General features: G+C 35.3%; 1 protein-coding gene across 1 annotated transcript in view; it reads right to left on the reverse strand.

Annotated features, from left to right (window-relative positions):
• The window catches only part of MALRD1 (MAM and LDL receptor class A domain containing 1), a 248,160-nt gene that overhangs the window by 163,732 nt on the left and 57,601 nt on the right, over positions 1-26,827 (reverse strand). Inside the window, exons 14-20 of the mRNA XM_027695630.1 lie at positions 25,903-26,055; positions 25,645-25,750; positions 23,983-24,350; positions 21,945-22,357; positions 9,959-10,046; positions 5,912-6,088; positions 3,451-3,628 (exon numbers count right to left, since the gene is read on the reverse strand). Coding sequence (XP_027551431.1) covers positions 3,451-3,628; positions 5,912-6,088; positions 9,959-10,046; positions 21,945-22,357; positions 23,983-24,350; positions 25,645-25,750; positions 25,903-26,055 — 1,483 coding nt within the window. The remainder of the gene's footprint in view (positions 1-3,450; positions 3,629-5,911; positions 6,089-9,958; positions 10,047-21,944; positions 22,358-23,982; positions 24,351-25,644; positions 25,751-25,902; positions 26,056-26,827) is intronic.

The raw sequence follows: 26,827 nt of genomic DNA on the forward strand, positions 1-26,827 counted from the left end.
TGTTCATATAAAACTGTCTCAACATTCCTTGCACATTTTCCAGGTCCCGGTTGATCAGGTCTCTGACCCCTTCACACAAGATATTCCTTAACTGCATTTAACTATTTTGGAGACTACCTAGTATTTAACATATACACGAAAACTAATTTCAATATTGATTTCAATGTTCATTTTATTATCTCTTCTCTGTCAGGCTTGATGGCACAAAACAAGGTCAATTTTGTACATGTAATATAATTTTGGGGTTTTGGTTATATCAGCTAAGTGAAACGCACTATAAAAAAAAAGCGCCTTCAAGTAGTTAAATTAAGCTTTCTCCCTTCAAAAGTTCCTTGAGTAGTGTTCTATGGGATTATAATTTCTTCTCCTATTTTGAAGTTCTTAGACTCTCAAATTTAAAAATTTTTTGACTGCTTAAAAATTGCTGGACTTAAGGATATTGCTTAAAACCTTTAATTTTGCCTAATTTTTCCTGTCCTTAATTCTGGTAATGATGGTCTGAAAAGCACACACAAAAGTAAGACAGATTTCTTATTACAAACATGATTCTCAGGGGAGCTATTCACACTGTAATAATTATCATGTGAGCTTAAAAATTTATTTCTGCATCATTAGTTGTTTTGACTTCTTAGATTTGATGACAGATTTTGGATATGAATTATATCAATTAAGTAATTATAAAGTTTTCAATTATCAGTTGTACCCAAATATCATTAATAATGTCAAAGAATTTGCTACATCACCAACCAGTTTCTCTAAAAAGTAAATAAATTGAGTTATCCATTTGCTGATGTCTATTCTGTACACTCGTTTAAGGCTACACAAACTGATACTTTAATTGTTATAGCTTTTAGAAACCTAACTGCCAAAGAGAATTTCATTTGCTAAGTGTAAAATCTTGCCACAAGAGCTCTGCATTCATGCAGATGTCTTTTCAGTGCACAGTGTCAATGTCACCCAGTTCTCTGCAAAACATGCAACATCCTTTTTGTAGCCCAAGCCTGTCAGGCTGCCACAGCACACTCCCATAATGGCTTCCATTCCTCCAACCTTGGGTTTCTATGTGCAAATACAAGCTGTTCTCTCCTCTACTCCTGCAGTAATTACTTTCACTTAATTAATGTAACTACAGCTTCAAAGACTCACACCTCCACCTCACAATTCATCAGCCTACACGTGGCTAGCCAAGTACTTATTCTAGGGAAGCAGATGTTTTCATTCTCCAACCAGTCATGGGTATTTCTGCTGAAAGCACTCATTGTAAGTTGCACTGTCACCTACTCTTGCATCAGGATGAATTCAAACAATTCTATACATAATTCTACATGTTTTATTTTGATTTGCAAACACACAAGATTACAGTAATACATCTTCTCTCACCTAACTCCATGGTAATTTGGGGAAAATGGATGAGAAAATAAAATCAAACCTTGCAGGGTTTTAATTCAACAAAACTGCTGCTCTGCATCTCTTACAGTAATTTGGAAGCATCATGCATCTGTACTCTTCTATAGGCCAATAATCAGGAAGGGGGAAACAGTAGAACCAAATTGCATCTCACGTGAAACATCACAAAAGCATTTGAGAGTTGCCTGAAAACTGCAATCTCTATGGATCATTTACTTTCTCTTTTTATGAATCCTTTTCAATATACTGTTGGCTGTATTAAAACCTGAAAATATGTTGAAAAACAGTAGTACAATTTCATGTATCACTGTGCCAATGCAAATGTGTAGTGGAAAGGTTGTGAAAGGATTTACTAAGTACACATACACTGCTGGTATTGGCAAATATATAACAATTAAATAGCTGTCAATGAAATATTTGACAGCTAATTTATTGTAAATAGTTGCTGTTTTTTACATAATACACTTATTTTCCATATATAATGTAGAGACCTAGAAATAATTAGGTACTATCTTAATTCTTCTTTGCTCTTGTTGAATGATTTTTTGTGGGTTTGGTATATTAAAGACCATTTTTGCACTCTGTGGGCTATTGCATAAAGTAAACACATGTGTCACTAGAACCAGTCAAATATTTTTCTGTTTATAATAATTAATCTGTACAGAAATTTTCTTATTAATGAAGTTGTATAACATTGAAAGTTGTTTGTACTCAATAAATTTGCTAATTAAATGTACAGGGATTTTGTTTCAATAAATCTTAACTGTTATTTTAAACTGGAATATATTGCATTAATGCATTTTTTAAAATCACAATTCTTACTTTAAAAAGAAACCAAAGAAACCCCAAAAAAACTAAACAGGTAAACTCAAATGTCCATGCAGAAAAGCCAACTTTTTTCTTTGAGACAAATCAAAGGAATATCTTTGGGGGAGCTAGTAATTGTCTTAAACAATTCACCTATAATGAAATATTAATTTAGAAATATTCACTAAGAGAACATAGACATTTTACATTTTAATATGAAGTTATATAATTTATCAGAAAAATGGTAATATAAAAAGATATCGTAAAGAAAATATCAACTAAACTGAGCTTCATTAGTTAAATATTAAATGACTGCAGAATTCACAAGACCCGTTATGGTAACTTTTTCTGCCTACCCTTGGGTAAAACTGCTAGGATGATAGCTATATCTAACAATAACAATAATAAACTTGTTACCAATAGCTAACAATAACTAAAAATAGCTAACAATATCTAGTAAGGTAAAAATGTGAGCATAAATTGTCTGTGCATCTGAAGGCTGTCTGAGAAAGTATTGACCTAAAACTGATCCAGATGATGACCACCATCAACTACTCTAAACAGTACTAAATTAATTACAAAGAGCTTTTACAGGAGAAGTCAGCTTGAATAGAAATATAAAAGTAGGATGAAAATTTGTAATAGAGGAGATTTATAATGGAGTGCAAAGAGCAGGAGGCAAAACCTGGTTATGACATACCAGAAGTCATCTAGCTGATGCCACAACCACTGCACAGACCAGACAGCAGCACCCCCACTGCATGCTGCCCATAATCAGCAGCCAGCTGGTGGGCTGACCGTTTGGGGTGCTACAAGGAGAGTTGATTTCTCATGGCGTGTTTAACAGACTGTAGGCAGAGTTATGTGTACACATAAAGCTGGAGCAGCCATGTCTTCCAAACTTGCTTTCCCATAAGGGAGAACACATCCTGTGGGAGAGGGATTGCACATGTTTCTCTGGATGAGGAGGTACTGAAACTTTTGGGAATTACTCATAGAAGGATGTTTAGGAATGTGTATCTGTTTATTAATGTCTTGTATTTTGATTCATCTGTTGGATTGATGCTGTTGATCCTGCATATCTACTTCACTGATTGTCAGTTAATTACATGTCATTAATAAATCAGTACACTGCTTCAATATTGTGAACTGAGTTTTACCCTCTGACAATCGATTTGTGGTGGCCAAGCTCACATATTCTAAGAAAGATTCACATATTTGAAAAATTGTACTCACGTAGAATGATCAGTTAATGGGCTGTGTTGCTCTTGCTCAGGGTAGAGATTTGCCCCTCTTCCAAGTTTCCACTTGAATATGTTTGTGGTATGCATGGAATAGCTTCCTGACATCTGTTCAGAGGCTGGTTGATGCCATCCACAGAGGTTTTTATCTTCAAAGTCACAGACTTCCAAAACTTTAGAGATGAACAGTTAATACTTCATGTTTATATAAAGATTGAAAATCATTAGCTGGTGGTACAATAGAGTAAGCAACATGGAAATACAAAGGATTCAATTTATATTAACCATGAATACTTTCACAGTACTAACATGCATAGTTTTTTCTCTATAGATAAAACATAAATTTTCTATGTTCTCAATTAGGCAGATTCTAATTTTGGCAATATACTAATTCATTTGCACCTCAATATCTACCTTCATATGTGTTCTGACCAGCTTTCAGGTCATTCTAAAAATCTGTCCTGTGATATACATGGAAAGGTGTGTAAAATTCATCAGCTGCAAATCTGTGAGCTGCTGTGGGGCTCTTTCTTCAGTCCTGTAGACTGATGGCATTAGCAAATCCTTGCACATTGTGTACAAAGTCCATGACCAAAACTCTAAAAAAACCCCAAATATTTCAGGCAGCTATTTGGTACTAGTGTCAAATACTGAATTGTTATCTTATTAAATAAATATTCAACTACCCATCACTGAGGTCTTGGTTCCGGAACAACTGGGCAAGAAAAGTAAGCTCAGTACTGACCTTCCTTAGGGGAAAGAAACCCACATATTTTCCATTTCCTCTCTGAATACTTATTCTCCAGTACATCTTTCTGAGTATTTTACGAAAACTTTGTCTACATGATCCAAATTGAGTCTAGTCACTCTCCAGAACTTTGGAACAAATTATTATACTGAAGTCTAAGTGACTGCTGTGAGAATTATGCAAGGGAAATGAGAATTTATTTTAACACTTGAAGCTTAAATGTTTCATCAAGAAATTACAGTTTGTTAGGAGAATGTGCCTGATGTTTCTTTCCTTGGAGGGTAAAAATGGTAGAGTCAGGAGAGAGGGAGTTTTGATTTAAAGCTTGTATATCCTCAGTAAGGAAGCAAACTGAAGCAAGTGTGATCTCAAGAGTTGCCCATATAAGGATTTGTGATGTTTCCTGAGAATGAAGAATGGAATAGCATTGAGAGTTTATTCCCATTTTTAAGGTGCTTTGTAAACATTATGTTTCAAGTGCCTCTGACAAAGACAACACCTTTCTGAGAATATTTTTCTGTTTCAGTCAGGACATAATTAACTCCTATTCCAGTACTGTCGTTTGAAGGATAAATTGCCATCTTAATGATTGGAGATGTCACAAATATGTAAAGGTGTATTCTACACAGTATTTATCGTGCTCAGATGGAAAGGATGTTTTTTAAGATAATGTAAATTTCTGAGGGGAAAAATAAAAGTTCTATTCAGAGGGCTCTGCTTTATTTTTCAGGGCAAGATTTCAATGGCTGGTGTGTTTTCACACTATAGGAAACTATCCAGTGACATTTATATATCAGATTCATTTTTCCAGTTATTCTCACATAAGACACAGACATAGTGAGTCTAGTGTTACTTTTCCTCGCTGAGCCCTCAGCCCTGAGATAGGTAATTGAGTTCCCTACACAAAGTGTAATGAATTCAGAGTTTTGATCTTCAGTGACCATAGTTTTGCTTGCAGAGGCTGAGAAGGTCACTCTCTGATGTTTGTCCCTCTCATTAATTGGCTTCCGTAAAGCAGTACTTTCAAGTACTGTGCTTTGAGGCAAAAGAAAGTCATTAACAGCTGCTTCTAAAATGCTATAGTGTGAATTGCTACAACTCAGAAGCAATCAACAACTGTCTTAGACCTTTATGGACAACATATGGGGACCTTGTCCACTGTCTCACTTCCAATGTTCCCATCTGACTACCAGAGCTTTACAGGCTGTAATTCACTTCTGTGTGGAATAGGCTGAATTTCACAATCATTGCTGTTGCTGCAACTACTTTGTATGAAAAAAACCCTAACAAGAAAACAAAACCCATTATTTATTAAAGTAGGTAAGAAGTGGATCCCATTCTCCCAGATGTCCACCTGAAACATGAGACAGTAAACTTATTCTCTCTTCCCGTCTGGACCAGTGAGTGAGTATTTTAAGAAACAATGCTGACTGGAAATTGTCACGTATAGCTACCCATCATTAGGGAACTGAGGATTCCTTCCCCTGTCACATTTCACTAGTAACTTGAAATGTCAAGTCTGAATCGTAAGGCAGAAAGTGTATAACATCGCAGATTCCCATGTTAAGAGCAAAATGTTATTATTTTTTTCTGGGGAAAATCATATTAAAAATACCAAATTCCAAAGGTAAACAAATAGCAGCTAAAGCAATGTGTTTATCAACCAGAAACTAGTAAGATAACAAAGTACAAGATTTCATACACTTACCACAATCTGATTCATCAGACTTATCAGAGCAGTCAGGTCTGAAATCACACTTCTGGGTCATGTGGATGCAGCGACCAGAGGCTCTACAGACAAACTCCTTCTCTGTGCAGTTGTTCATGGGGAGTGTGGCAGGAACTGAAGTTCCTGAAGTAGTCGTAGAGACAGTGGGCAAGTTTCCTTTGAAAAATAAAGCAACAGAATGTTGAGTGCCTGGATCAAGGCGTTCTAGCTTCATAATGATTTCTCCCCTTGCAACTCCCACCCTTTGTCAAGGGTATAGATTTACTGGAAACATGCCTGGACAGTCGAGTTGAACGACTTAAATGCTGCTCAGCAGGAGCTAAATTAAACATTTCCTCAGTGGAAAGCACTAGTTTTGTCATGCCAGCCAACCACGATCCATACAGTTTTCGATACTTGCAGGAATTTATTTACACCTCTTGCCTGTCTTTCAAAGTTGGATTAACTGAGTGAGTCATTTCAAAAAATTGATGCCACCGAGACTGAAAAACAATCACAGAAACTTATTTTCCCTGTGAACCAAGGCTATCAGATTATTCTGATGATAATGGCTTTTTTTTAACATGTCGATTACTGCAAGTGACTGTGGAAATTACTATGTAACCTTCTTACCTTGTAAATTCATCACTGAAAAAAAATTCTTTTCTCATTAAAGAAATTATTCTGAGGTCATCACCTTGTTCCACCACCTCCTTTATGCTTCATTCAAACTCATTACCACTTCTTTCAAATCAATTGCCTTTTCTTTTCCTCTTATACTTTACTATGCACCTTTCTTCAGGCTTACTCTCATTTCTTGAAAACCTTTGCTATTATTGTCCATAAAGGGAATTTTCATTATAAAACTCCTTTTTAAAATTTAATCCTTAATTAAATTATAAGCTGTAGTGCACAATGCACCTGAGCAATACACCTGAGTTAATTAAAAAGTACATGTGATGACTTTTCATATTAAATGTGTCTGGGACAGCAAGTACGGTTTTGCTGGGTTTTTTTCTTGAAGCCCGGAGCACGAAGAATGATAATAAACTACCCACAAACAGGAGCCATCTCTATTTCAGAAGGTAGAAAGAAAATCTAAGACAAATAAATTACACTCCAATCAAATGAATGGTGCTCCTATAATATTTTAAGACTCAAACAAAAGACTTGGGGGAAGAATCCTTTTGAAGGAAGAATTGTGTGAATTAATATATTTATCTACAGCTCATAATAATAGCAAAGACCTTATTGGTTAAAAATTTTTAAATATAAATGTCACACTCAAGTCTCCTAACCCACTGGAATGGGAGAAGAAATTTGGAGTATCGTAACCTTTACTACACCTGAGAAGAAAGGAAGATCTGACACTTTCTCTATTATGAAACAATTAATTTTCTGTGGTTTATGAAATATCATTTTCCAGAGCAAGCATCATTGAATAGCCTTTCATTAGGGCATTCAAATAATGTATTGAAGTGGTACACTCAAAATTCAACATCTTTCATACTACTTATGAGGAATTTTACCACCAAGCTATCAAGCCCATCTCTTCCTAGTCAGTTTTTGATTACTTAAAGTGGAACAAGAGCAACTGGGCATCTAGTAGTTAATTCTAGAGTGCAAGGATATGGAAACTCTGCTTTTTCAACCTCATCCAACTTGTATTAAATATGGTGGAATATGCCATATTTATTGTCTATTTTTTTAGGGTCTCCCCACAGTCTCTTTGACTGTTTTTTGGTTGTTGGGATATTTTTATGGCATGGAGGAAATAAAATAAAGACAGGACCCTGGAGTGCCTCAAAAATTGCTCCAAAATTAAAAACATTTTAAAAATATACAGAACACAAAACCTGATTTCTGTCCACCATAGAGTGTGGACAGGGTACTTGAGTATTCTTGTTTTATCTTTCCATACAAAATGAACTTTTTTTCTTGTTTATGAACTTTGACACTCTGACCCTCTATACTTTCCAAATTTATTGTTTGATTTACTCTCTCTCAGAGGATCCTTCTGGACAAAATATCCAGCACACAGCTGGGTGAGCCATCATCGACTGGGTGAGCAACTGGTTCACGGATCAAGCACAGAGGGTAACAGTGAATGGGGTTACATCACACTAGAGACTTGTCACTAATGGGGTTCTACAGGGCTCCATCTTAGGCCCTGTGCTCTTCAGCATCTTCATAAATTACTTGAATGTAGGACTGGAAGGGATACTAAGGAAGTTTGCAGATGACACAAAACTGTGAGGACCTGTTGACTCCCTCAAAGGCAGGGAGGCCCTGCAGAGAGACCTCGACAAGTTAGAGGACTGGGGAATCACGAGCCATAGGAATTTCAACAAGCGGAAGTGCTGGATTCTGCCCCTGGGATGGGGCAACCCCAGCTGTTCAGACAGACTGGGGAATGAGATGCTGGAAAGCAGTGCCATGGAAAGGGACTTCGGCAAGCTGAATATGAGTCAACAGTGCCCTGGCAGCCAGGAGGGCCAAACATGTCCTGGGGGGCATCAGGCAAAGCATCGCCTGCTGGTTGAAGGAGTAATTGTCCTGTTCTATTCTGCACTGGTGCGGTCTCACCTTGAGCACTGTGTGCAGTTTTGGGCACTGCATTATAAATAAGATATTAGGTTATTGGAGAGTGTCCAAAGGAGGGCAATGAAGATGGTGAAAGGCCTTGAGGGGAAGCTGTAGGATGAGCGGTTGAGGTCATGTGGTCTGTTCAGCCTGGAGAAGAGGAGACCTCATTGCAATCTACAACTTTCTCATGAGGGGAAGAGGAGGGCCGGACACTGATCTCTTCTCTGTGGTGACCAGTGACAGGACCTGAGGGAATGGCTTGAGGTTTTGTCAGGGGAGGTTTAGGTTGGATATTAGAAAAAAGTTCTTCCCCCAGAGGGTGTTTGGGCCCTGGAACAGGCTCTCCAGGGAAGTGGTCACAGCACCAAGCCTGACAGAGTTCAAGAAGCACTTGGGCAATGCTCTCAGGCACATGGTGTGACTCTTGGGGATGGTCCTGTGCAGGGCTAAGGGTTGGACTTTGATGATCCTTGTGTGTTCCTTCCAATTTGGCATATTCTGTGAAAATTTTCTTTCATAACCCATTTGGAAATATTTAGGGATTTTCTGATTTGTTCTTTCAAGATATTCTTCCTCAGATATAAGGCATTGTACATTAACTGAGTATTTAGAAAAAAAACCCTCTCTATTCAAAATGATACAGTAAATGCTGTGCAGTGTATAAATTTGCTAAAAAGTGAGATAATTATCTGCAAAAGAAATGCCATACACACTTCATATTCCTAGTATACATAGTTATATCAACAAGAAATTTTTAGAGTAGCGAAAATGCATCTGCACTAGGGTGCTTTAGAGTTAGTACTAGGATGCTAATATTTAGATACTGGTCTTAATGGTTTGCTGTTCTACACCCCTATCATGACTTTACATCAACTGCCACACCACATATAGCCCTGTAATGCCTGTAGCAGCTAACAGCAGTCCTCTTAAAATCCCTTCTGTGACGAAGGATTTATGTCTGGTGTCCTCAAGTACATGTATTTTGCAATATAATATTTTACAATTCTGTAGACATTGTACTACCCTTAGTAACAAGGATTTCTGAGGACAGGTTGCTCTATCATCTGAACGATTTGTGTGCTGCCATGTGAGAGCAATTGGCACAGTGAATACATCAAGAATTATTGAGGGGAGGTGGAAAGTTGTATCCAACTGAATAGGCTGAATGAAAGCTTAGGTTTTTTTACATACAGTTAAATTTCTTTTTCTTTCTAGGAATCAAGATCTCACAGAGTTTGGAAGCTGCACATTTCTCACTGAGGATCTGCTTTGGGCCTCATTTTCACAGCAGAAACTGTTTTGTGCTGATGCCTGGATATGAGGGAAGCAGGAAACAAGTCTAAATTTCCTTGTCAGGTATGAGTCAGAGTTTGATCTGGGTTTTGCTTTTCTAGTGGCAATATTTAGAAATAACAGCAATGAATCAGCTCACAGCTAGAAGCTGTACACTTCAACTCTTACCATTGTAAAGAGTGCAACCTAGAAAAGACATGTCATCAAGTCCAATGTCTCCAGTGAAACCATCGCCTACAGTACCTTCCACCAAGATCTAGGAGAAGAAGAATTACAAAAACATTTTTCAGTATATAGTAGACTTCCACTACTCATTAAATATTTAACATGAATTGATAGAGGAGTCATTTGCCATGTTTCACACTTAAAATGAAATTAAATTTATTCTAGGGGGAAAATTCTATTTAGAGACACTTTACAAAAGAAAATAATTATTATAAGCTTTCACTGGTGGTTACATTAATCACAGTGAACTGTAGCAATGATTGGCTTCAGAATGGTGTAAATTCACTGAAACATCATTGTGATATAAAATGATGGCAAGACATTATCATAAGTGGCATATTATGATTAGCTCCTTTGGTACTTACTGCAATAACATTAATCATGTCTAAATATAGTAACATTTATTTGAACAAATTATAGACTCTTACACAAATACCAGTGTGATGAAAACAATTAAGCAGATTAGAGAAGAGCTATGGAACCTTTTAAAGATAAATATTCTACTATTTCATTAGAGTTGTCAATGCTCTATTTGTTCACTTTCTCGTTATTGTCTACTGCCAAGGAATGGAAGAGGTTAGTGTTTGTGAAATACTCTTTGGAACACTAAATAAGTCTCTTTTCTTCTGGCTGTTGCTGAATGGTAAATATCCAAGCAGGCGATTACGGAAAGATTTACTAAGAATTTTCTAAGTTTAACTGATTAATAATCTCTATTCATAAAAATAAAAAAACCTTCTCAAACCATGCAATTTGAAAAAGAGATAAATGAATGTTTTTGCTGATCCAACGCAGTTCAAATGTTAAAGTTATTTCCTTGCTGTTTTTTAAAATACTTCTGTCACATACTATATACATACAGTAAAGCTTCCAGATTATTCTGAAATACTGTGTGAAATTTCTAATATATTTTGCCCAGTTTGGTCCTCAGTTCAACAGAAAATTCTTACCCAGAAATAAAGATAAATAGTGGCAAAAATATGGCAGTCCTGCTTCACAATACTGTCAGTTCTAATTTTTTTTTTTGCAATTTACTTATTTGCAATTTTTCTGCTATTCTGAAATTGCATGTGAATAGTAGATTTATTACTGATGCTGACATCACCAGAGTAAGTAAAAATGATTGCACATCATTTGTATTTGCTGTCCATTAGATAAAAAAAATTATATCTAATGTGAATGACAACAGTAAATGACACAATTGCCTCTTATTGCTCTCATCTCAGTATGGAATTCTTATTTTTACCTCAGAATACCCATAAATATTCTTTACAATATTACCTCAATCTTTTGTTTCCTGTTTAGATTAAAGAGTTAATGCCTCAATATAGAATTTGGTCTCTCTGCTCCTGTGGTTAAACATTGACCACTTAAATTAATTTGCGAGCTGTAATTCTGGAAACTTCATAAGCTATTATTAAACAATCTCCAGGGAATTCATCCACCATGAAGCTCATTTCATATCTCATCTATTATTTGAATAAGAATAAATAGCTCCCAATTTCTCGTTTTCAGAACTCTAGAGATCCAGTCTCAATGAAAACTATAAAGGTATCAAAAAGTATTCTACATTAAAAAAAGAGGGGAAAAACCTCCATGAAAAGCAAACTGTATTAGAATGACAGTCTGTATATATAAAGGGAATGATCCCTTATGATTTTGAACAAAATAGGCTTTGAAGAGTGAAGTAACACTTTCACAAATGTTAATAAAGAAATTACAATGGATAATATTGTTCTGCACAAATGTCCAATTTTTACAGCAGTGCTAATTTCTGTCACTAGGCAGTTCCTACTGAAGGTTAGTAAAATAAAATCTTAATTTCCATACAAGCATAGCTTAAGCTAGAATGGAATTAATTTCAAAAACTGTGAGGTATTCAAATTTCTAAAGATTTCTGAATGTCTAGGAAGTGGTGATATTAGTTCTAAGGTATTTAACTAGCGATTTAGTCAAACAATATCTCGGAATTGTCACAGGAAGTGTCAACAGTGTTATTTAATTATTTTATTAGTTGCTTGAGCATGGTAATTTGGATTAGGTTTGCTATGATTATTTCTAGCAAGAAGTTGTGTGATTTGGTTTGAAGAAGAAAGAACAACCAGACAAGTGGATAATAGCACAAATAACTGACAAAGCACTTTGCCCTCAAAAACTTTTGTCGTAACTTACTGAGAGCAAATGCAAGATTGAAAATAATATACATTTCACCACCTATCTCTGAAGTAAACTACTCTTATATGTTAATGCTAGGGATAAATAAAGAAAAAATTCCAATAAATTTTCATCAAGAAATGTAACAAATCCCTTATGAGATGATGGAACTTCTGTAATTAAAAAGGACAAGCCGTAGAATCAAGCCTCAAAGCTCCTTTTTATTAAGATATCTTCATCCAATGATCATGTTACAATAAGTCTTTACTGTAGGAAGATTTTTTCAAGAACACGTGAATATATTCCTATTCCTATAATAATATAAGTACATAAAAGAGGGAAACTATTTATCAAGCAAAGATGATTTTTTTCAGAAAAATTGTGATTTAAAAAAAAATCGAGACACTTAGATTTAATTTTGACTTTTCGATTACTTATTAGTTCATGTCAAATAAGACTTGTTGATTTCTTTGATAAGTGAGCAAAAACACAGCAATGTATTCCTCTCTATTTTTTTTTCTCTGCTTCCTCAGCTGCAAAGGAGTAGACACTGTGGGACCTGAGACTATTTCCTAAATCTCCCATCTAGATATCCAGTAGTTGCATCCTGACTTTGTGGCATTGAACTTTTCCTCTGTACCTTCTGCAACATGGTTTCTCTTCGGAAAAAAAACCTGTGTGAAGGCGCAGAAGGGTTGTCACAGCGTGTTCCAGGTTTCCCCCTTATGAGGGGAATGACTAGGCAGCCAGAGCAGTTATTTTTTGCATGGAACCCTTCTGCCCCAAAAGCAAAAGTAAGTGGAGACAGGTCATTATCTTTTGGAGAGATTATCAACATTGGGTCACCACGACATTTTAATGGTACACATAGAAAAGCTTGAGATCCCACTGCCTTTCTTCAAAGCCCATCAGCCTCTTTCTTTCATAACAACCAAAAATGCTTCAGAAATTAATGTCTCAAGACTTCAAAAGTCAAAAAAAAAGTCCTTCCACAAAGTTGTCCAAATGAATTGTTACCGATGTTCTTAAGGTTATACACATCAAATATGAAAAATCTTGTGTCAAATATTTGATGTTTTACAGTGTTTGGTTTTATAAGATACTGAAAAACACTAGTTCTAGTTCAGTAAAGCACTTTATCACATTTCACTATAAGTTTGTGAACCCTCATGTTGATTTATGATGTTTTTCAAAGCATTTCTCTAAAGTGCAGAGATGAATCACAATTCTGCCCTGTTTTAGACTCTTCAGCCATGTTGATGGGACTGCTGAGAAGCATAATATTAATAACTGTTTACATATTCTTGGAGTCTTTGCTGTATTAAGGCCACAAAGTTTCATTCAAGAGAAAAGATTCTGTTTTCACTCTGTAATATTAGCACTGGAAGAATTATTGCAGGAGTATTATATCGTCAATGCCTAAAAATTTCTGAGATTCCAGATTTGTAAAACAACATGTTTAGCCTGCCCACTTGGGAAACATCTACATAGCAATTATAATTCTAAAGCTATATTTAATACAATTTAAGGTCATGGTTACTTTTTTCTTAATCTACAAAGATATACAGAAGTCTTCTTTCTTTTCTCCCAAACACCGTTTCCCGCAGACTTTATAAGTAAGTAAGTATATGAGTAAATAAATAAATAACAGGATTCTGGCTGAGTTACTATATCAAATTCCTGGGCCTTATGGTCCTGAAATATCTGTCTTACACTGACCAGCATGACTTGTTATGATCCGAGTACTTCTGTCCCTCCCTTTTGTATATTGGAGCATGTCAAGATATCAAGGGTTCCATAAAGACATTTCCATGTCTCTATCCTGAGATAGAGAAGCCTGAATAAGGTTGAATGGACAAACGTATCTGAGCTATTCAGTGTTACTGCTAAGGCAATTCTTCCATGCTGAGCTAAGGAGTGTCCTAAGAGCAGACACACGTTGCTTGCTTTTCAGTGCTTATGAAAACATCTGTGGCAGCAACAGAGTGAATTATCTGTTCAGCAGCAAATGCTAGTGAGCAAGGGGATCACTATTAATCTTTTGCCTAAAGAGGATCTTTCTTGATCCAAAGGATTTTTCTTGACTAAGTTACATGGAATTGCTGCTCCTACATCCACACATACAGCCTTAACCTCCCAAAGTAAGAAAACAATAACACAGGGATATCACCAGGACATGTGACTTGACATGAAACCCTGTCTTCATTAAAGATAATGAGAGTTTTATATACTTCAATGGAGTAGAATTTCTACATTGTTCTTAATTCTGCTGTAAGTGTACTTAATAAACAGAAATATTATAAAAAAAAATATTTAAAAAAGACTCTGCTGGATATAAAGCATAGAACTATGGAAGGAAATTTAATTAAAAGCTAAATGAAGTACAGCTTTACTGTGATCTTCCTGTTATCTTTTCAAAGATGTCTTCTAGACCCAGTAAAAGAATGAGAAAAAAGTCACTAACATTTTCCTTCTCCTTGCAAAGTTATCCAAGTCTCATTTTCCTGTTCAGCAATAAGTAATATAGTAACAGCAATAGGAAATTTGAAACACTACTCTTAATTTTCAGGACAGCAAAACTCCTACCTTACATGATTTCCCTCAAATTTAAATGGCTCAACACTGTTTCTAAGTGGGTGGTGGGTTCTGAAAGGTGTTGAAAACCTCTCATTACTTCAGGTTTTCTATATTAAAAATGTGGGCAGTACTTGACAGTTCAGTGGTATATGGAAAGGTTATTTTTACCTTGTGCGATTTTCTTTGAGCAGCCTGCATGTAAATAGGAAAAAAGGTAAAAAACACTAACCCCTGCCCCTTTGTCTTCTCCCCTCTGAAGAAAAAAAAAAGCAAGTAAATGACAGATGTGAAATTAAGAATATAATTTTCACTGTGAAAGGCATTATTAAAGATAGATTAGAAATTCTTATTCCCCTTTGTGCACACATTGTGACTTGATGACATCATGACAAGTCTTCCATGGCATCAATAAAACAATAACACAAAGAATAAATTATTTCTATTATTAGAGTGCATTATAGCTTCATAATATTAAGTATTGTGATAGCACTGAATGAAAGGGCACTATCTTTCCCAAAGAACTGAACTAAACCCATGAAATATTCTCTGAGGTTTGTAAAATATGTTTTCCTGACTTCCCATGTGATTTCCTTGTTTCCACAGTTTTCTGTGCTCTGAAATCCACTTGTCAAAAATGGCAATACTGATGTTTAGGAATGACTTTTTAAAAAACTCACGCTACTTTTTGCCTTTCAAATATACTGCATTGCACCACAGATATTTTGGAGATGCAAATTCTCAGTATTTCTATTCATACTGTAGGTATTGAATAGCCTTCACTATCAACACAAAGTTCACTACCAACCACAAAGTCTTATGGTTGTTTTTCACTCTTTCCCTCAAGTGCCCTAGTTTCCTCATTGTCCACTCTACATATACTGTTTCCCACCTATATTGTGCATTGAAACCTGAGAATTAATTGTCCAAACTAGAGCCTACACCACATATCAGAGACAAAAAAGAATTGTTAGAAAAAGAGCTACTAAGATGCAGCAAATATGGCTGGATATCCATGTATTTGAAGTAGTATTGGAGGACTAAGAGGCAACAGAAGCAAATCGTAACATTTAAAGGACAGAAAAAGAAAAAAAAGAAAAAAGAAAAAAAAGAATTTCTGAATACTAATCTCAGTAGATTATTAGGGAAAGTACAAAGGAGCAGAGCAGGTAAAGGAAGATAAAGAATGATAAATTGAAAATTGAAACTGAAGCTGTGGTTTGAGTGGAAAATTCTTGATGACTAAATCTTTTTGTGGAAATCGCTACCAGGGAAAGGATCAAAAGCAATAACAGAAAAATTATCACAATTGAGTATTAGAGGTGTAATAAAAGTCTTAGAGAAGTCCTTGATAAATTCAGAGTTGCTTCAACATCAGATTTTAATGAAAAATGCATATCTGAACAACTAAACATTAACAAACTCCTACCGATATGTCTGCACACACTGAAAACGAGGCCCTGAAGAAGGAAGCAAGAAGACAATCAAATCAAGGCAGAAGGCTAACAACACTTGACAATAGTAAACCTGGTTCAATAAGGGTGAAAGTGATTGCAGAAAATCTGAAATCACAGTTGGAATATCAAAGAGTGAGCCTCCCAACACACAGAAAACTCTCTGCAGCACAATGCCTCACAGCATGAGTACAGATGCACCAGTGGCTGGGTCAGCTGCCCAGGTGTGTGTCAATGGCAGTGTGTGTCTCCCCACAGACTGCTACCACTCCCACAGTGACAACAAGCCCGGCATGTAGTGGCACCACCCAGACTCTGTACCAAGCAGTGCATCGCAGGTGGGAGGTTATAGTCTCGTTATTGTGCTACTAGCCCTTAACAGACTTTTCTTTCCATAATTTGCCGAAATACTTATTGATTCCATTCATACTTCCTTGTACCCAAAACATCCCTCAGCAATGAATTGTAAAACAGACCATCCTAAAATACTATTTCCTTTTGTTTTGACTGTTTTACTTTATGATTTCACAGAACATCTCTCATTCTCAGTATTCAGAAAAATCACAACTGATCTTTATGCAGCTTCTCTGTGACACTATTGATTAGATGTTTCTCTGCTATATCTATTCATCTCCCTTTCTAAAAGGAACACTGTTTACCTAAGTGTTCTAGAAAAGGTCAAACATTTCTACTTCTTTTTTTTTCATTTTAATGTTGCAAATGTAAAGGCAAATACACAATTACTCTGATTTGTGTTTTTAGTATGTATATAAGAAAGAATACAAATTCTTCATAACAAGTTTCCTTCTAACCACACTGTGAGTAGTAAAGACAAGTACTAGCTGTGTGTGCTGATATGCAACTCTAACAGACTGAACCATGGTCTCCTCACATTACTTTCCACACAGGAAGGAATACTTCTCCTTGGGACAAAAAAGAGTTATGTACACTCTTTACAGAGGAGCTGCATGAAAGAAATTTGGTTAAGCTTGGTCAGCCCCATTTTCTGGAGTGCACCAATGTAAGTCCAGAATTTCAACCTGATGCTTATCCATTATTGATTAGAGAAGACTCAAAAATTCACATGCTTAAGTCAATCTACAAAGGTGCTGATGCCACAAAGCCCCATTAAAAATTTCTCTGTGAGGGGCTGTGAAATGTGATGCAAGATCTAGAACCTGTAATTTCCGTAGTTCTGACGTTTGTTATGTAGGAAATGAAATGTTGAATTTTCTTACTTCAAAGATATTATAGCTAATGAGGAAGACTAGCAAGTCATTACCTTATCTTAAATTGGTACAAAGGGTATTTGGTCTACTATAACAAGTCCTCCTGTGCTATTCATGTATGAAATATAATTATCACCATTAGAAATGTATGAAAGAAAAACATTACATTTTGAAATCTCACAAATTACCACAACAGACTCTTTTTATTTGAAACAGAACTCAAACTCATTTTAAAAATAGTTTGTAAAGTAGAATTGTACCAAAAATTTCATTTACCACTAGAATTCTGAGTTTTTCATTACAGAAATGGCTGGTGGAGTGGAGGGGTTAGTCAATCTGCTCTCTTATCAGAAAAGTAATTTTCAGAAACAGCTAGAATTGCAGAAATAACTGGAGTGAGCTTTGTGATGCTGTTTCACTTATTACATAGCAAATCATTAGAATCCCCAAGGAACAATCTCTATCTCATCCCACTGAGGAATGAAAAGAAAGGGACTAGAGGATGAAAAGTAGAACTGCCTATGTGATTGTAACTATCTAGCTGGTAGTAACTTATAGACAATTTTTAGACCTTTCTGTCTCTCATTTTAAATGAACAGCATAACAGACACTAAAAATAGGAGTTGGAGAAAGAAGGTTTGTTTGTGTTTGTGTTCACAGAACACAGTGCTATTCTATATTCGTAGCAAATGTATCATTCTAATTTTCAATCAATATTCCATTACTTTCTAAGCTAATACATAATTGATAAAAAGAATAAAATTGCTGCAGTGAATTTTGTTGTTTACTTTTCTTAACCACTTGTAAAATAAGAAAATACAAAATGCATTTTATATCTACTTATTTGAAATTTTATTTTACTTATCAACTTTTATAAGCTAGTATTTTTCAATGAACGTTCATTATTTATTTTCACCTGATTTTGCTCCTTATTTTTCACACTTAAATGGAGGAACTTTTACATTTGAAGGGACAAGTAAGTTTTTATATATGATACTCAGAATAAAAAAAAATTTAGTAATGATGCTATAACGTTAATAGTTAATCATGTACTTAGTGTATTTACATTTTTAAATTTCATAAGAGCCAACAGAAAAAACTGATCTTTATAAAATCATCAGAGAATGTTAGACTCCCTTATGCATTACTTATGTTTTGAAGTATCTAAGATCTATAATAATTTTTATTTACAGGGATAAAGATATAGGTTGCAGATGAGCAACAAGTGAACAATTCCATCAGGCTAAAGGTAATTACTAATTCTTTTAATAATCTGTTTCACAATATAGTAAAGTTACCCTGGCTCTCTTAAGACAGACAGAGTAGGTATGTGATTTGTATCATGACTAAAAGAATTGAGATACAAAATTTTGCCATTGTTCACATATTATAATTTTCTTTTTTTGTATCCACAGAAACATGAATGATAGAGCAAGCTAAGAGAGAAATGTTTATCTAAGATGTTAAAATAGAATATTTGCACTTTCTTCCAGGCAGAAATTATTTCAGGTATTATGATTATGCCAAGATAAAAGTGAACACTATTAATCATCAATATAAGTAGGTTACCATAGACAGATTCTTATTTTACTACCTTTTCAAATGTTCTTTTAAGGAAAAGACATGTAAGTAAACTTCTCAGGGAGATGGAAATAAATGCAGATCAAGTACAGAGACAAGGACACTCAAGAGTGGGATTTTTCCATGTTGAAACAAGTATCCCATACAATAAAAAGGAATAGCTTATAAGGAATATCTTTTAAACTTGAACTTTCCCAATTAAAAAAAAAAATTCTTGCAGATTATTAAATTCTTTGCAGAAGAAGGAAAACTCTTGATCAATAAAGTTACAAAATTTTTATAAACACATGTATTTTGGACCATTTTTTACTTGTCAGTATTAGTATTTGACGGAGGTGCTTAACTTTGGCTCGGAAAACTTCATCTCTTTTATTTAAATAATTTAGCTCTAAATTTACCTTTTTCTCATCCAGCTACTCCTGTTCCTCTTATTGATGTCACATTTTACACTCTGGCGTAAAATATCTGACAGAACGGCAACAAATGTCAGCCATGGTTTGCTGGCAGCTAGAACAAAGGTTTCTTGACAAAATTAAGATTCTGAGGCTTTCTGGGAGCTGGTGTGAGCCAAGGGAGTCTGCATGTGCTGTTCCCTTTGGGTTTCTGCCAGAGGATTCAATTAAAGGGCCTACCGTATCATACCTAAAGTTTTGAAACTTTCAAAAGAGAATCTGGCTTTTAAGAGGTTCTCAAGTGCCTTTCTTTGCTGCTTTGAATTTTGGGCTGACAACTCCTCCTTTTCCTAGCAGTTAGCACGTAGGTACAATTATTTATATACTCCCAAAGTTGGCTTACCTCGCTTAGCAAAATAAACTGAAAATGTGAATTTGGGAGATTTACTATTCGCAGTGATTCCTTCTTGGAATGTGGTAAACAAATGACCTACTTACAAAGGGAGGAAAGAGGAAGAGGAGGTATCTCACATGTATGATTATCTCATATATTTAGAAGAGAAAAAGCAAAATAAAGGCCTGTTACAACGACTTAGACCACCTTTGTTCCTGGAATCTGACATTTTCTATTCACTAGGAATCTCTGAAAGTCCTGAAACAGCTGATGAGATGCTCTGGCTAGAAACAGATTATGAAACCAAGACATGTATTTTGACCAGAAAATTATTAAAAATTTCTATCTTATTTTTAGACTTTCATGAAAAAAAATCCATTCTCAAGTGAATCTAAACATTTCCTTTGAAGCACTGAGGTGACCCTCAAGACTTTAAGCCTGTGGTGTGAAAGCAGTGAACCAATAACTTCATAGGGTGTGGGGAATAAAATTAAGTATAGAATCTACAGCTTTAAAACTGTTACCCAGCCAGTAGACACCCCAAAACTAATTGAGAGGCTATTCTAGTCTACATCTCAGTAGAAATATATCAGAGAAAAAGTGGTAACAGCGTGAAGATCTTTCCACCATGTGTCTTTATCTCTGGAAGTATCCAAACACAATACACTCAAAAGAAAGATTGGAAAGAGAAAAGAAAGATTGGAAAGACATCAGGACCTGCCAGCTTAGCAGAAATAGAACACAATTTGCTCTCTTCAACATTTCTGAGTTTTGAAGGGTCGTAGGTTGTGACACAGCAAGCTCCATTATAAGATACACAATATACAGTTATGAACATCAGATCTTTATCTCTTTCTTCAGAACAAGCTATCAAATCTTACACCCCATGCCCCTCAAAAATGACTGCGAAAAAAAACTACATCAAAAGAATACAAGATCCTTGAAATTCCCTGTGTGGAACTGGGCAAGTACAACAGAAAAAACCCTACACCTCTAGATCATGAAAAATATTTTCAGTTGCTGATTAGACCTTTCTAACCCTCAAGAAGTCAAACATAGGACACATCAATTTATAGCTCTTTAGATAAACTACTGGACATAGGATATGGGGAAGGAAAGGAAAAGGAAGGAAGGGAAGAGAAGAAAGGAAGGAAGGAAGGAAGGATGGAAAGAAGGAAGGAGGGAAGGAAGGAAGGAAGGAAGGAAGGAAGGAAGGAAGGAAGGTGTTTTGTTACCATTATGTTTATACACCTTTACATTTCTACAAAAAGTCTCGACAGAAAATGAGCACTCTCTTTCCAGGTGCCTCTTTGCAAGCACAGTAGTACTAATGCCTTTTCCTCCAAAGGGGATAGAACTTCTCTCTGCCTAAAAATAATTTTTTAGGAAATAAATGTGAACAATGTAAAGAAAATATTGCATTATATCAGATTTAAAAGGAAGATGGAAGATGTTTCTTTCTATAATATGGGGAAGGTGGGGTGGGGTGAGGGGGTGTTGAGTAATTCTGTGACCAGTTGACAACCAAGTGAACTGATCCTCTAGTAACCCTGCAGAATATCCCAACCAGACTAAACAGATCATATATAGTGAAAGGTAAATAATATTTAAAATATTTAAAGGATGAGACAATAAGTCAAGATTTATAGCATTAACTTACTCTAATATATCTTTCTCCAAATTATATTTGAATGTTAGTCTAGCCTGGCAGTCAAATATTTTTAATGATATATTTTCTGGCATTATATAATTAAAGATTAATTTGTAACAGAGTAAGACAGAAAAGTAAGACAGAGCAGAGGATACTCCTTTTAACAGTCTTTACATTAATGAATCAAAATTTTTGCCAAGATGTTTTGTATTAGATTTTGATAAGCTTTTTCCCACCAGATACTTGAAAAACAAAAATACTATCTACTTTAAATAACACATGTTCCTGTTCAGAACATTAAAATTAAGTGCTTTAGGGGGAAAAATTAATGCAACACCACCAACAAAATTATTTTATATATTTCCTCAAAAAACCCTACAACTGTATTTCAAAGCAAAATTGATCAGTTACAAATAGCTTTGAGATTGTCCAGTCATTTATATACTCTCAGTGTTTTACTATGTAGCAAATAAACACTTCACAACCTAGAATCATCATACCTGAAATGGTTTAGAACTGCTGATGTGGAGTGTTTGTCTGATCCATCTGTTTTCTCGATTTCCAAACTTGTACCACAGCGGCCATCCCCTAGCATTACTCACAGTTCTTTGGAAGACTGACAGCTTGTAAACTTGTTTTCCGAACATGTGATAATGAAAGCGGAAAACACAGGTTCCATTCTTAGAAGGGTTGAAGAGAGGACTAAGCAAAACTGCTTTATCTTGGAATTGGCGTGGCTGAGAGGCTTCCATGTAAATGTAGTGTCCCCTGACTGTGCCTGTCGTGTGATCCTTTAAAGGGCCTGTATTAACCGTGGGGGTTGGACCTTGTATTCTGATCCAGTCAAAGTCATCCTTTACACTCTGCTCCCAATTGCACAGCCCATTTTCAAAGTTACACTGTAGGTCAGGGTCTGAAATGTAAACAGAACAGATTGTAAAAAAATACCAAAAAGCAAGGGGGATAATGCATTAATTAATATTAAAAAGATATAGCTTTTTATCTTTGCAAAAAACCCTTTCAATTTTATAGAAAAAGCCCATATCTTCTCCTTGAAAACATTTGTCTGAAGGATAAATATACATTTGTCTGTACATAAAAGAATTACCTTTTCTTTCAATACACATCTGTCAAACTGTACATAATTTATTGAATAAACCGAACTGTGAAAAGCATTTTATTATCCATGCTATTAATTTCATGTATTATTACAATTAAAAAATGCAAAGTTCTTTAACTGAAACTGAACTGAGTAAAGGAGTTAAAACTGAGCATAATTGAACGAAATAAACCACAGGATACAGTCTTGTAGGTATGTGTAATAAGTGATCTGATATATTTTTGCATGGCAGATGTAGCCCTAAAAATGGGTTGTTGTGATTTAGATCTTTATTATCCTCAATAATAGTAGCACAATAGCTTTATCAAAGCTAAATTCAAGAGCGGTCTTTATAACACAACTGCATTTTTTTATTTGACACCAAAGCAAAATATTGATTAGCACAATTACTTCTAATGTAAAACAATAAAATGTGTCAGGGGCGGTGAACTTGCATTCCAACTTTGCATGTGCTCTTCAGAAACAGTAGCTGAAACTATAGCCAATTCTTTTTTTTTTTTAATTAAGCTGTTATCTTTAATGATGCTTAAAACTGCAACTCATATCTTACTGTGGACCTCAAAACGGGTTATAAAGAAGATAGACATTACACAAGGGGGAAAACTGAGATAGGAAAGCCTTCACTTTCTTTTGAATTCAGGGCAGTTTTAATTTAATAGTTGGCAAATATCACTGCAGACTTATAACCCCTCAAGCATGTAAGGTATCTCACGTTTCTCAAACTGATTGTGATTTGCATAATTTAGTTACCTTAGGATGTGATAAAGTAACTGCTAGTTAATTTTATTTTATATTAAAGTTCTTGAGTTCTTAAAATTGATGAATGCATGCTTCAGGAAGAAAACCATCAACAGCACCCTTCAGCACTGCAAGGTGAGTGTCAAAAATGTGAATGACTCATGGCTCTCTTCGGTACTTACAAGTTCTTTCCTTGAAAGGGATAATTATGTCCAGCATGACTACTATCTTTAGTACAGATATTTTAACACTTTTTTGATAGTAACAGTATAGGTCATAAGAAAAGATAGGACATACACTCCTCTCAGTCCATCAGTATGTCTTACACTGTACTTCCATCAGTATAATCAAAGATAGCATGTTGACCTAAATCAAGTGGCAGACTGCAAATCCTCTCTTTTAAAATAACCTTGTAATGTGTGTTTATGTTTTACATGAGTTAAAGAAATATAACTGGTTTGGATGAAGGAGACTGAATTGCATTAACCTTTAGTTGTAACTCCTCATACACATTTAGGTTTAAAATTATCATTCTGTTTTATCAATAACTATATTCAGTGGAATCATCACTGGCTATGACATTGATAGGCTCTAACAGTTCTGTGTTTTTTCACTCAAGGGTTGAACTGGCAAGTTAATTTTTGTGTGATGCAAAGTAAGCAATAATGGAAAGTACTTACTACAGTTGTCTTCATCTGATCCATCCCCACAGTCATCCACAAGATCACAGACCAACAAACTGTCAATGCATGCTTTTGTGTCTCTGCACCAGAAGTGATTTGGACCTTCACAACTTAATGCTGGAGGTGAGAGAGCACAGTTTTCAAATCTAATATCATCAATTGCTGAGACGCCATCATAAAAACCCAGACTGATTTTATCAAGTGAAAATTGGAAAGCATGTGGAAGGCGTCCAAGCTGAATGACTGCTTTCAACCATTGATTTCCCTCGTTGTAATATGTCCTCCAAAGGACAGTAGGCTGTTTCAGCCCATCTACAAGCAATTGCAGCTCTGCTGCCCCAACTGACTGTCCATAGTTGTAATACCTAAAATGATAAAAAAAGAATGTTAAATGGGAAAATTATGAAAATGGACCACATCAGGTAAAGTAGATACATACAGTATATTTTCTGTTATATCTCTGTTACATATAGGAAGTCCCTAGTGCCTATTTCCAGTTTACTTGTAATTCAGTACATTTTCTGAATGATGGTAAGATAGACTGCTATATCAGTCCAGGTCTCATTTCAAGAATTGTAGATTTTGAAAGGAGAAGCATGCTTCATTAAATTAAACCCCGTAACTGAAGACACACATTTGCTTTCATATTAAGCAATAAACACTCAGATGCATAACATTTTTTTTATTAATTTAATTCAGTACATAATTGTAAATTTTCAGAAAGGAAAAACAGAATACTTAATGAATGCAAAAGTACACCTAGTATCTATGTTACTTATGGTTGACATGTTGCCTTTTACAGCATTTTTGGAGGATCTCAAAGCATTTAAAAATGATAAATACTTAGGTTGGCAATTGTACAAAACTGGAAGCAGAATCAGAAATACAACCAACAACTTGAAATTTCCAAACCTATACTCCAACTTCAAGTCATAAGTCTTGAATAAAAAGACATTTCCTCTTCCTGTGGCAGATGTATTTGATACTACTGAGACAAACTGCACTTAATAACATCAAGGTCAGGCCAAACATTTATTTAAACAGTAGTACCAATTTGACCTTAGTAAACAAATTATCACAATTTTTTCTGCCTATCTTTGAAAAGATTGCAAAAAGTCTGAGACAAGACAATAACCGAAAGTGTTTCTTTGGGTTTGGTTGTTGATTTTTTTTTTAGTGGGTTTTGGGGGATTTTATTTGGGGTTTTTTATCTGTGTATATAAAAAAAACAATTGAAAGCAAAACACCTATTCTCATGCTGGAGCTTTTGCTTAAAAATGATGAAATCTAATTTTGGATACTGCAGGTGACTCAAGGACCTGCTAGATTTTTCAGTCCTTTCCTGTCCTTGAATAAAATTTCACAGTTTCAAATTTATTTACCAAAGAATTATTAGCAAAAATACTGTAGTATTTGTCCATGTATATGCAGGCATGAGCCTTTACTAAAACTTTGCTAAGAGCCTGACAACAAAGTCATTCCTTGTTTCAGTTCTGTTCTCCAAGTGCTTCTGTTTGTGTCTGCATCCATATGATTATAGAATAAAATGAAACAAATACTTCAGAGGAAGGTGCATCCATTGCAAACTATAACCTCAATTTCAGTCCGAGAGAAGAAATGTGAGATGATCAGGAATTTTATATGTAAATTATTTCATACCAAAAGGACAGTGTGCAATTTGCTCCAGTTTGCCTGAACTTTGGGCTTCGTAGCCGAGCTATTTGTGAAATGCTGTTGCTGTTCTTCAGAATGAACATAAAATGACCTATTTAAAAAAAACAGAAAACACCTTTTCAGACTGAAGAAATAAAGGGTTTCTAAAAGCTTTTAAAACATTCATGGCTTCCACTTAAAATTTGGTTAAAGAGGAGGTGTACGCATTCCATTTCTCTGTTTTCTAGGCCTGGCTTTTCTTACCTTCAGATTTGTTGTAGGTGTGATCCTGTGGAGGAGCTTGCTTCTGAAACACAGGTGGAAGAGCACTACTAGAACTTCTCACCCAATCAAATTCATCTGTATTTACAGTTTCAATCCAGCCACAGCTGTCTCTTTCGAAGTCACATATAGCAGCTGAAATGAAGAGACATTTTATTTCTCTATCTGACATTACTAAACAAGTTTTTCCAGTATGAAAAGGAAATAAAATGTTTCTAATACTTCAACAATATTCTAGAAATACATCCAAGAAAGGGACATGGAGAGGCAGAGTATGGCTTCATATCAGAGATGAGGTATTTGTTTAATAACAGCTGAGTAAAACCACAGTCACACAGGAGCAACCAAGCCATCATTATCTGCAATGTGTTCAATAAAACATCTCCTTGTCTCTTAAGGTGCTGCAACCAAAGCACTCAGAGGAGGTGAGGAAGTGCTGAGAACAGACCTCACAATCCTCATGTTACAGAGCAAGAGCATAGGGCACAGAAAGCAGTAAAAAACCTTCAGCAAGATCTTTTAGGGAACCAATAATGGAACTAGAAATCAAACCCTTGATTTCCTGAATGTCAGCAAGTATGCTAATGGCAAGAAACCCCTTCCTTTATTAGTAATAGGAATTAAGTCAAGCATCAAGCATTACTGAGACACTATGATATTGGTAAGCCCTGAATCAAAAACTCTGCAGTGAAAAAGATCTGAAAAACATATTGAGGTGCATTCTTCTATTCTTCACTTCGAAGAGCAGTGATATTTTAGAAAATATGTATATTCCAAACAAAGGAAAGAAAGGAGTTGAAGGGTGCCATGTATGAATGAATGTAAATTGAAAAATATTGATTATGTTATAATGAATAAACAAAGAATTATAGAATGGTTTGGGTTGGAAGGGACCTTAAAGATCATG

The sequence above is a fragment of the Neopelma chrysocephalum genome, unplaced genomic scaffold (genome assembly GCF_003984885.1).
Source record: "Neopelma chrysocephalum unplaced genomic scaffold, ASM398488v2 Primary Assembly neopelma1_102, whole genome shotgun sequence".
NCBI classification, from domain to species: Eukaryota; Metazoa; Chordata; class Aves; order Passeriformes; family Pipridae; genus Neopelma; species Neopelma chrysocephalum.